The 12,152-nt window shown below is 43.0% G+C and overlaps 2 protein-coding genes across 2 annotated transcripts in view; one reads left to right on the top strand and one right to left on the bottom strand.

The window, feature by feature from the left end:
- The window catches only part of pvalb7 (parvalbumin 7), a 36,211-nt gene extending 34,461 nt beyond the window's left edge, over positions 1–1,750 (bottom strand). The window contains exon 1 of the mRNA XM_037100754.1: positions 1,684–1,750. The gene's annotated coding sequence lies outside the window, so the exon portion shown is untranslated. The remainder of the gene's footprint in view (positions 1–1,683) is intronic.
- The window catches only part of ncf4 (neutrophil cytosolic factor 4), a 32,114-nt gene extending 21,017 nt beyond the window's left edge, over positions 1–11,097 (top strand). Inside the window, exons 7-10 of the mRNA XM_037099544.1 lie at positions 1,833–1,931; positions 6,392–6,543; positions 7,710–7,775; positions 10,704–11,097. Coding sequence (XP_036955439.1) covers positions 1,833–1,931; positions 6,392–6,543; positions 7,710–7,775; positions 10,704–10,911 — 525 coding nt within the window. The 3' untranslated portion in view covers positions 10,912–11,097. The remainder of the gene's footprint in view (positions 1–1,832; positions 1,932–6,391; positions 6,544–7,709; positions 7,776–10,703) is intronic.
- The last annotated feature ends 1,055 nt before the right edge of the window (positions 11,098–12,152 follow it).

Genomic DNA, 12,152 nt, shown 5'->3' with positions numbered 1-12,152 from the left:
GCCGCCTGCTACGAAACATGAAAACAGCAGCGATCTACCAGCCCTCTGCAGCGCTGCACCTCTGTTTAACTTTCACTTTTCTTCTTTCCTCCTCTTCCTCCTCCTCCTCCGCCTCCTCTTCCTCTTCTTCCTCCTCCTCCTCCTCCTCCTCCTCCTCCTCTTCTTCACCTCCCTCCCACTGCTTTAACCGCTCCTCGTTCTTTTTTCGTCTCCCGATTCTCCAACTCTTGTCTAGTTTGAGCGTCTCTTGTGATTGCTCTCCAACTGTGGCGGTAATTCCCTCCGCAATTTCTCAGTCCGACATTAATAATCTTCTTTCCTGCTTTCTGTCTTTCATGTGTTAGAAGAGGTTATTGTCGGTTGTGCGTGTACTTGTGTGTGGTTGCGTATTTGCAAAAAAGCCTGTGTTTGTGTGTGTTTGTGCGAGTAATAGGCTACTTTATCCTCCGTCTGTTCGAGGAGTCTCTTTGCAGCAGGACAGAAAAAGAAGGTTTAAAGCATCAGTAATGACTCTACTGACTTCTGCTTAAAATGCAAATTCAACTCTGGCAGAAGCTTTTTATTCCAGACGCACCGATGCTAACCAGCACGGTCGAGCATCCTACCCCTCACACTCCCACACACACACTCACACACACACACACACGCACACACTCACTCCCACAAACACACACACACACCCTTGCTTTGCAGCGTGGCATCTCCTCAGGCTGTAACACTTCTTTTTTTTTTTTTTTTGCAAAACTCCTCGTCCATGCTTTTTTACTTCGCCGCCCACGGACGCGCACTCGCACAAAAAAACTCTTTTCACACTCTCGCACAGATGCAACAATACTCGGCTGTTCCTCACCAGAACACTGTGCTCAGATAAACAGACAGAAGGGCTGCTGACTGTTCTTCAGTTCATCAGTCAGTCAGGGGTGATTGACACTTTCTGATGACTTCAAGCTAAAATGCTCAACATTGGCTGGTTTCAGCTTCTTAAATGTGGAGATTGGCTCCACTTCTCTGTTTTTAAATCATTAAAAATTTAACATCTTTGGGATTTTGGACAACACAGAACGTTTGAAGACATCTATGTGTGTAATAGTGATGGGCATCTTTTTACTATTTTACTATTTACCAGAAATAATGTGCATAATTGATGATAATGAAATAATCATTAGTTGCAGTTCTGACACAGACACTTTCAGAGACTTATAATAAATTCACCAGTGCTGTCAGACACTAAACGAAACACACTGCGAGGATGTTTGGTGCACACAAACACGCAGACAGATCAGCAGCAGCACCAAACGCTTGAAACGATGCTGCTCTGTCATCCCTTTCTTTCTCACCGTCTCACTTTCCTTCTCTCTCTCTGTTTCACTCTCACACGAACACAAACCCATCTCAAGGTTTCACTCCTTTTACTGTCAGTTCCCCGTCTTCCCAACAACTTGGATCGATTGATTCGCTCTCATCGTCTCTCGCATCCCCTCACTTTCTGTTTCTCAAAAAACAAACGCATCCACACACACACACACACAGATCTGCTCACACTCGCTCTAATTTGCCCACGAGCCTTAACTTCATCAAACTGAGAGAAATAAAGCCTTTGTCGTCTCTTTCCATCTGTTTCTCTCACTTTTACATCCTCGCACGTTGTTCGCTGTCAGCAAAAAAAAGTGTGTGAAGTCTTACCTGTCCGCTCTCACCGTCTCTTCTCTCTTGGTGTTGAGTGTGTCCGTCTCTCTCCTCTCTCCTTCCTCTCTCCACTCACTGACTTGTATATGTGTGTGTGTGTGTGTGGTTTCCCTTTGTGTGTGTGTGTGTTTGCGTGTGTGTCCCAGGCGATGTTTGACTTTCGCGGCAACGGCAAGGCGGAGTTGAACCTGAAGAGGGGAGAGGTGATCTTCCTGCTGCAACGAGTCAACGCCGACTGGCTGGAGGTAAGTACAGAAAGAGAGAGGGAGAGGGAGTGAGGGGAGAGAGTGAGAGAGAGAGAGGGGGGGGGAGGGAGGGAAAGAGTGGGAGAGTGGAAGGCAGAGATAGATGGAGTGAGTGGAGGTGGAGGGGGAGAGGAGACTGGAGCCAAGAAGAAAGAAAAGAAGAGGAAAAAATGGAAAGAGAGAAGGAGGTTTCTTGATTGGGAAGGTGAAGGGGAGGACTGAGGAGGAAGACTGAGAGAGGAAAGAGAAGAGCGATGGAGGAAAGACACAGTGAGATGGCGAGAAAGGGAGAAATTGTAAGGGGAGGATGGAGAGAGAAAAAGTGAGCTGAAGAGTGAAGGGATGAATTCATAGAAACTGAATGAAAAAGGAAATGAGGAGATTTTGTTGCCACCTCATTGAGTGAACTGCACCTTTTTGACATTTCCTCCAAAAGTATATGGCCAAAGATAACTTAAGTGGAGGTTGGACAAAATACCAATACAGGAATATAATGTATCGCTTCCTCTTGAAATTATATGTGTTAGAGCCCAGACACATTAAACCAACGCCAAATAACTGGAGGCGATAAAGACTGACTGTTGTGTCGCCTATGTCATGGCCAAAAAGCTGCACTTGAACGCACCGCAAAGATTACAGCCTACCGTGGACTAGCTTGGACGTTTTGCGCCTGTGTGAGAGGAAACGCCTCTCCATACCACCAGGTGGAGGTAGTCTAGTCTGAAGTTGTCATTCCAAAAAAGGGAAACCAGAAGACCCAACATAAAGCAACATTTGACCGCACCTCTGTTGCTAATACAGCCACTCTGTGAGATTATCTGTTTATATTCTCGTGCACTGATATCCTTCGATGAACTGCCAATCAGAGTGATTCTCTAGACTCTCTAGCCGCCAGTTCTACATGTCCGAAAAGCCACAGATAAAGACTGACAAGTGCCAACGGAACGTGAGAAACCGCAACAACTTGTGTCCCTCACCAACGGCCTCGACACCGGCCGACTGCCGAGCGCCCACTTTTTGTTCATTGATTCATCTCAGCTGTAAAATGCAGGGAATGAATGCATAGATATTGCTTATTTCATGATATGTCGTTGATGATTGTCTTGAAAGGTATTAAACATCGCTAAACAATCGTGTTTCGATGCTGTTGTTATCCTGGACAACGTATAGTGATTGTAACGTATCATGAGTTACTGAGTTGCCTGCATGACATCATATTTGTTATCTGTCCATGTCTGCAACATACGGCACTGACTAAAGAAATCATTCCCCCACTTTGGTGAAAATGGACCTCACTGGTCTGCACAGAGTCACCGATAGGAAGACCTGGAACGTTGTGAGCCAGTTTTGTTCGTTCCCAGTCGTGCCTGATCTCTGCGATGTTGCTTAATGTGGACAAATCCCTGCAGCCAGGTCCCAAAATCTTGCAGGTGAAGGTTATTATAGCAGCAGATGAATCTATATGCTCTATTTAATGATCTGATTTAGTTTAATTCTATGTATTTTGTCGGGCATCTCTGCCTTGCGGAATCTTTAAAGTACACAAAACAGCCCCCTCACACGTTGCAACAGTTGGGAAGTTAATTACAGAATAAAATACAACTAAAAATAGTCTTAACACTTCTGTTATCCCCGCATGGCAGCAAGCTGAGCACAGTGACCACAGAGCATCTCGCCGGGTGCGATTGGAGTCACCCTGCTCCAGTTTCCTTCAGAGGAACAATTACTTAACGAACAAAATGTCCTGAATACGAACCGCAACTTTCACGTGTGAGTCGTCCAAAAACCAGGATGTGGGACATTTTAATTAGCTGCTGAACATTAAAAAAAAAACAAAAAAAACTCAACTCTGGAACGCTGGCGGTGGCGCGGCAGCGGCAAATAGTTGTCACCGAAAAAAAAAATTCTGCTTCATCACAGAGTACTTGAAGAAAGAAAGGTCAGGAAACATGTTGAGCACAAAAAAGAAAAAAAAAAAAAACGTGCAAGGTGTTGAGATGGAGTGTGAGAGAGAGAGAGAGAAACAGGGAGTGGGTGAGCGGCTGAGTGGGAGAGAGAGAGAGAGAGAGAGAATCAACATGGAGGAGGAGGCCGGTGCACTTATCCTGCCCCTAGCCTTCCAGAGAGATCCAAAAAATCGTAACAGAAAAGGGCTGATAATAATAACCTTACACAACACTGCAGAACACTACCCTGTTGTTCTTTTCTGGCAACCCGGCATCCATGATAGGATGAAGCTTTTTGTATTTTTTTTGGGGTGGGGGGGCGAGGTTAATGTAACACTTAAAACTTGTGAAAAGTTGACTGAGTGCCTTTATAATTTAGTCAGCGGACAGAGCGGCTGTGGGTGGAAAACGTGACAAATCCAACTGGCAGACTGGTGCATCAAGGTAAACGTTTCAAACACACCAGTGGAGAGACACCTGAACAGTTTGAGGAGAGAATGTTTTGTACAGTATGTGAGGAGCAGCTTCCATTCTCTGTGGCCAAAAAGAAAAAAAAAAAAAAACAAGAATTAATAGGATTAATTTAAGATCAGAGTTTTATTAGAATGATGAATTATGTGTAACCTCACGTAGAAATGAGAAACTCTGCTGCAGCTTCTCGCTGGGTTCAGACGGTCATAGTCATCGGATATTATCTGATAACGATTCAGCCTCCGGGGGGCAACAGCCGACGTTTCGGTGGAGCCACACGTGGACTCTGCACACCTGTCATTGTTTACAGTCCGACCAGCAATCTTTGTAGCCGTGGGATTTATCCGATGGCAGTTTAAGTTCACGTCTGTAAACAGATATCACAGATAACTAATAAAAAGCTGAACGGTTGCAGCTGGAAGACAGCTGATGGTTTCTAAGATTACATGAGCTGTTTACCTGCATTCAACCATAACCTGCTCGCACATGATTGGTCCATACAACTCGGATTACAAACGTACACCAGACACTTCTGATAGACCGAATCACTGTTGTGCTGAGAGTTATCTCCAGGTAGAAAAGTGGCTGTATTTGCATCATAGACATAATGTGAAATCCAAAAACTTGTTTATTTCTGGGGGTTTTTTCAGCCGTGACTCTAAATTGTGAAGATACATATTTAAACACGGTGGTCGAACCTATCTGACGTTTCTGTTGTGGTTCGTTCTTGTACTTTATAGCTTTCCTGCCGTCTTCTACAAAACAGCGACGTGTTATGCTAACAGCTGTAGTCTGTGAATTAAGCCTCCAAACTAACGTGCTGAATGTGTTGTTATTAATAAGATATGACAGTGTAGAATATGCATTTTACACACACTTAACATAGATGATAGATAACATCATGAAAGAATAAACTATATGTAAGCCGATATGCAATGTATGCAATAATTCAGCAGTTTTTGCATTTATATGATATCCGTTTATAGACATTCTTTCCTTTGCGCCGTAAGCAGAAAAACAAAGTGGGAGAACAAAGTTGTATTCGGATCTCCTTACACCAAACAAACACTGTAACTATTAATATTACACTTTATCATTTCCTAGGAGCGCTAATTAGCTACATGTTCTACACGCTCGCCCTGAGAGGCTGCCAAATAACAGACAGACTCCCTCTCCCATCGCTGCACTGAGCACAGAGAGCGAGCTGCAGCGAGGTGTTAATGCAGAGAACGGTTTTATAAGAAAACAAAAAAAAAAAAAACGTGTGCACAGATCGTTCATCCATTTGGCCTTAAAAGGGAAGCCCACTGATTTTTTTTTTTTACATAACGTACACCGATGGGTTATGAGCGGTAATACAGAAAAAACCAGTTGAATAATGTGTTTTATGGCTCCGGAGTGACATCATCCGAGTCATGCTGGCTTGTGCTGGATGGAGATGGAATACAGATCTGTTACAAAACTGGAGGAGCTAAAGAAAATGTACATTATTGATGGAATTATGGGAAATGTAGGAGCCAAAAAAACGGGACACGTTCTGCATTAAACACAATTCTTCGTAAACAAAAGTTTGTTATTCTGATTGTGCAACTTAAATCTTAAAACGTGTCTCCATCAACAAAATTATTTACCAGATGCTTAAAATAATTGATTATAGTGTCTTAATAGCAAGTAGGCTAAGTGTCCAGCAGCTCAGCATAGATTGGAAATGATCATTTATGTCTCCTGATCACGTGGATCTTTGCACATGAAGCTGTTGCCTGGTGCTGCACACACACACACACACACTTGTTCATCAGCAGGGGTGTAGTAAAAGGGCCGTGTGGTTGTGTTGAGTGCTTGTAACATCAGCAGGATATTATGAACAGGCTAATTAGTCTGTGAAACTTCTCTCCAGATACACGTCCATGCTGCTTCCCTGCGTTCTTTAAATCATCAGCCCATCTCATCACATCAGTCCCTCGTCGCTCCGTCATCTGGGACGCCGCTCATTTGCTATTTCTCATCATCTCCTTATCCTTCCTCCTCTTCTCTTCTCTTCAGGGCACGGTGAACAATCAGACGGGCATTTTCCCACAATCCTTTGTGAAGATCATCAAGCCCCTCCCAGACAGCGACACAGAAGGCGAGGGTGAAGGTCCCACCTACAGCTGCCTGCGCTGCTTCCTGCTCACCCCCTCTGGAGTCGACACTAGGTCGGTTTAGAAGACTGTGTGTGTGTGTGTGTGTGTGTGTGTGTGTGTGTGTGTGTGTGTGTGTGTGTGTGTGGGAATCAGTGTGTCACTGACGAGTTCACAGGATGTGTTGTGTAATTTGTAAACAAAAATAGAAACGAAGAACAACTTGTAATGACACCTTAAATCTTGAGAGGTGAGAATTGTTTGGGGTCTCAGCTTATGACAATATCTGCTCATAATTTAGTTTTGGCTTACTGCTAGAATAGATTTACAGGCTCCTAGTGATTAAAAAAAAAAGAAATGCATCAGTTTCCTCATACTGTCCAGTGGTACAGTACTGAAACGCTCTGGTTTGAATACCCAGCTTCTCTCCTCTGATTGGTCGGCTCACACACACCTGATCCAGCACCGCTGACAACAACAGAGCAGCTGTGTTAAATCAACTCTTCAGTGCCAAACTAGCTGCGAGGCATAAATTATGCAAATGCGTGACACTGTGACATAGTGTGATGTCACAAAGTCACACAGAATTAAAGGTGCGACTTCAGACGAGACATATTTAAACCACTGAAGAAAAGGATAAAAAGTTAACAGTCCTGGTGTTTACCGGTGGGAACATCACGTGTGGTTAATTACTACAGCTCACAGAACTCCAGCTGCAGCGGTCTTTGTCGTTTCAATAAAGAAGCCAGGAAATAATTGGCCGCGGTAGGAAGGAGCTTGTTACCTCGCTGAGAAGGTGGAGGTGTGCAGCCTGCAGCTCTTTATCCAACAGTTCAGTCTGGCTGCTCCTTCTCGTTCCAATACTTCCTCGGACCATAACTCCCCTGCAGTGTATTTTAAACTGAGCTGCTTTCAAAAAATGGCCACTGTGAAATGCTTTAAATGTATACAATATTATGCAATCTTCAGCTGTCAGAGGTCCGTCACTTGAAACAAAGCATAGAGAAGAGAGTCCGGTGCAGAGCCAGAGCTTCTGAAGGAGCAAACCCTCGGTGTCACATTGGACGGATGATCGAGTGCAATACTTTGAATCTTGGGCCGCGATGCGTCAGGCTCCATCACCGTCCTGTCACCTTCGGTGGGAGACAGTGACTCAACGGACAGTTATTTGAATTCTGTGATCGTCGCTTGTAAATACGAATTTTAACTCAGCTTCAAGTTTTCCTATTTCCCTCTGACAGAGACGTGTGTGTGCAGGAGGACCTCACCATCCAGCCCACATACAAAGAGCTCCTGTCTCGTATGAGGTAGGTGTGCATTCAGTTCTAGACCTTTGCCATCCCTTTTTTTTATTTTAGTCGACCTGCAGCCAATTTTCTTTTCTTTTTTTTTTTTTCAAGGGAGAAACAAAAGATGTGATGGATATCGTGTTATGTTTCAGCGCTTTGCGTTTCCTGTTTTTATTTCATTTACACTCATGTGGGAAACGGTGATTAAGAGAAATGCGAGGATCAGATTTGTGGGTGTTGAGAGCCGACTGTTGTTTCGCTGTCGAAGGAGAAGTGATTGTAGGCCACCTCACACCTGCGAGAGAATTACAACACCTTCCCAAAAAATGTGATAATTGAAGATAAAGCTGACGTATCTGACGAAGGCTTGAAGTGAAGGCGGTGAAGCGTGTTGCAATTACCCTGTTTTTGCATTAAAACCTTCAGATCTTCACATCATGATCACATTAGCGGTTTTATGTAAGCCTTTTTTTTTTTTTTTTTTTTCCCCTGTTTCCTACTTCCTCTTCTTTGTGTCGCTGAATTACATCTCTGAAAAAAGTACAAATTGACCGGTAATGTTTGACCTCGTCTTTTGTAAAGCATTTGTAAAGTGTTTTATGAAGCCGATTTTCATAAATTAGACTTTCAAAGATGGTGATTTAAATCGCAAATTAAAGCATCCTGTTCTCAAATCCGTGCACAGCAGAGCAGATTTCCATATCTAGTGTTTTTTTTTTTTTTTGTCCTGGAGATGTGCTGCTGAACTCAAGGTGATTGCTGACCTTTCGCCGCCACACTTTCAGCATTTCACTCCCTCAGTAATCTTTTTTTCGGTGTTGATTCCAGAACAAACAAGGATGAGTAAAAGTCCATTAATTCGCCAACCTGCCCTCAGGGGCAGCATATTTAGCCACCGTGCGCAGCAAACTTGCAAATTGCCACTTGCCAATCATCACCGTTCGTCAAATTAGTTCCTGCGGGACCTCTGACTCCCTCCCATCCCCTCCCCACTGCACCACCATCACCAGATGCATATGCTCATTACACTATCATATCTGTTCTTCTCCGCCTTTTACCCTTTCATTCTCCCTCTCCCTCTATCTCTCATTATCTGGTAATTTAGATAGGTGAGCGCCGTGGTGATTAGCCCTCCCCATTCATAATCAGTTCATTTCTTCCGCTTATCTGCTCATTATTGTTTTTCTGTGTTCAGGCCTATTGTGCCCTGGAGTAGGATGGATGAGACTCCTGGTCTTGAGTTTTAATATGGCTTGGCACTGATAAAGGGATGGAGGGGGGGGAGGAGAAGGATGGAGGAGAAGGAGTAGTGGAGGTATGAGGGAGAGGACTGCATCATTCAGAACAGCAGAGAGGAAGACGGTGGAGGAGTCTGAAAATAATAATCAACTGAATGAAAACATAGCTCGCCTCGAATATGAATGAGTAAAAGCAGTTGAAATTGATAAGCTGTCGTGTCACATCACATCACACTAACTTGTGATTATTACAGAAGTTTCTTCTTCTTGTGTTGTTATTATTATTATTATTATTATTATTGTGTCTCAGTATTCAGGCAGAGAGAGACGTAAACAATGCTGCCGCTGGTGATACAACTGATTTTTTTTTTTCTTTTTTAATATTCAGAAGGTGTTAATTGTGATTTCTCGACAAGATTCATGGTGGAGAAATGCATGTCCTTTAAAAAAAAACGGTCTTGTCATTGCTGCTGGCAGGAAGTGACTTTGGATACGTCTCCTTCATCAGATGTGTCACTTCATCACGCTGTGCCTCCAGCGCTCCTATAGAGAAACACATAAACTGTAACTCTGCTTCTCTCTCTGTTATTTTCTTCTCCTTCGTTCTCTCTTATTAATTCTCCACACAAACATAACTACAAGTGAATATAGAGAAGGCGGTGCAGTTGTCAAACTTCCTATCTGCACTCATTCCCCCGTTTCCTTATTGTCCAGCACATGTTTTTCTTGGTGATAACTTTCACAGCCAGAAATTTTAATTAAGCTGTAATATATCAACAAAAGGCCCCGCGGGGGCAGTCAGTTCCTGCCCCGGAAACACGGAGCAACGGTTTCTTATAATGTCGTCATTAAATATCTTTATGGCTTTTTAACATTAAAGTAAACAACCACTCCAATACAAGTAACATTTAAAAGCTTTTTTTTTTTTTACACAGAGCGGACGGAAAAGAGCCCACACACAGTCACAGTACAGTGATGATAATGAAAATACAAAAACCTAATTAAAAGCAGTGTTGAATGGGTCTTTTGAAAGCCACGTTGACTGTTTCCATGTGTTTTGGACCGTGTCGGCAGTCGTTACGTGTCACTTCCTGTCTCCGATATGTGGCGTTAGAGAACGTTTCAGGTTCAAGTTAATTTCACGTTATGTACACTCAAGTTACAAACACTTCCTCTTTCGTGGCGAATGATGACGCATACCCACAAAAACACCCTTGATCATGTTATTTCCTGTTGTCACTATGACTGTAAGTGATTATGGGCGTGTAAATGTGTTTAGTCCAGGACTCTGATCAAGTGTGAAGTTGGGGGCAGATTCAACAGAAACTTCTTGTCTCTTCAGGAAGCATCATATCCGCTGCGCTGTCACGGCCGCGCCCTTCAACAAAAACTCAGGCTTTTAATGACTTTACTTCTCTTCTTTACCGCTCTACATGTAAAGATATTGATATATTATCAATAACACATTGAAAGCTACATTTATTCTGGTCTCTCGTGCCTTTTTATATCTGTTATTAAAACATGATGTGTTTTGCTTCAGCTCTCATGTCACACAAAGGAACTTAAACCTGTTTTGATTTACTTTTGAACATATCAGCATCAATATTCAGGAAATCCTTCAGTCTTGGCGGCAGTGTTTTTTTGCTTTAAACCTGAATCTGACTGCTGTGTTGTATAGGACTATATGTATGTCCTCGTGTCTCTTCAGGAACGTCTTCAAGGTGGACGACATCGCCTTGAACTACCGCGACCCCGAGGGCGACCTCATCCGTATCCTGGACGACGAGGACATCCAGCTGATGATCGAGGAGAGCAGAGGTCAGCGGGCCAAAGTCAAGAGACCCGTCAATCAGTTTCCATGGGAACTGCACGTGACGTTGGCTTCTGACCTTTCTGTTTACAATGTGGAGGCCTGAGAGGGTGAAAATCGAGGGAGGTGGTGAAAATATTTAGTGTTATTCTGTCAGAACAATGAACTTAAACCAGGAGCGTGTTGTTGCTGATGATGTGTGGTTTGTTCTAATTACTGTCCAATTACATCCCTCCTATTTCACTTAACGGCCGACACATTAAACTTTTTAAATAAACTTATTTAATCACATTTTCTCTCATTCGCGTACTTCAGTTTCTTTCCTGTTGGGATTTGTTGGTATCTGTTCGTGTAAACGCTGGAGCACCCAGCCTGGTGCCGCTGTGTTAGCCTGATTAGCTCGGGGGGGGGAAGAAAACCTGGAGCTGCAGTGAGTCTCACACATGTAAAGATGTCAGGGATCTCTGGAGTTTAGTGAATGTCAAACATGACAAAAAATCCAGAGGTGAACTTGAAGACGTGGAGCTGAATCTGACAGATAAATACATTTGAGTATACGCACACAGTTTCACTATACAGGGCTACAACAGAAGCTTCTTAACTACGACGATTTTATGCTTTTTTTCTCTTTTATGACTGTTTGAATCTCACAAAAACAATTTGACTGCATCACCTTTGGATTCTTTGGACGATGGTGGCAACATTTCTAGCATCTTACAGACTACAAGTGAAATAATTATCAGCAACAGCAACAAAACCCCCCCAAAAAGTATTAACAATGAAAGTCTGTGGTAAATATTAGTCATTTAAAAAAGTCATTTTACTTTTCCAGGAGCTTGTGAACATTTCCAACAGTCCTCTTCAGAGTATGTTTGTATGGGCTTTTGACAAATCACTGACTAGATGGGGGTTGTATGTGATGGGATACAGTAGAAAGCTCAAATATTACAAATAATTAGCTCAATAATTTACCAGCGATGTTAGAGAATGACTTGTTTGTTGCAAACATATTATCACTTCCATGACTTTTCCACCGTTTTGTCAGTGGATCCTCATAATATCCACAAATAATCAGCATCCTTTCCAAACAAACATGCTTTAAAATACCCTGTCAACTAATTAACTACAGATATTTAGTTGATTTAGTACTTAAGAGGCAAATCACAACTTAGAATTGAACTCTTCGGTCCGTGCTCTCGCTCTCACCCTGCGTTCACATTGTATCCACGTGTCTGCTCTTCATTCACACTCGCCTCAGGAAATTCAAATACTGTAGCGCCTTTTGCTGGCAGGACAGTTTTCTCCTCATCTCTAATGCAAAGTTATTCCCCTCATATTCCTTCTTTA

This window comes from Acanthopagrus latus, chromosome 1 (genome assembly GCF_904848185.1).
Source record: "Acanthopagrus latus isolate v.2019 chromosome 1, fAcaLat1.1, whole genome shotgun sequence".
NCBI classification, from domain to species: Eukaryota; Metazoa; Chordata; class Actinopteri; order Spariformes; family Sparidae; genus Acanthopagrus; species Acanthopagrus latus.
The sequence above is the reverse complement of the archived record's forward strand: the minus strand, read 5'-3'. Positions and strand labels throughout refer to the sequence as shown.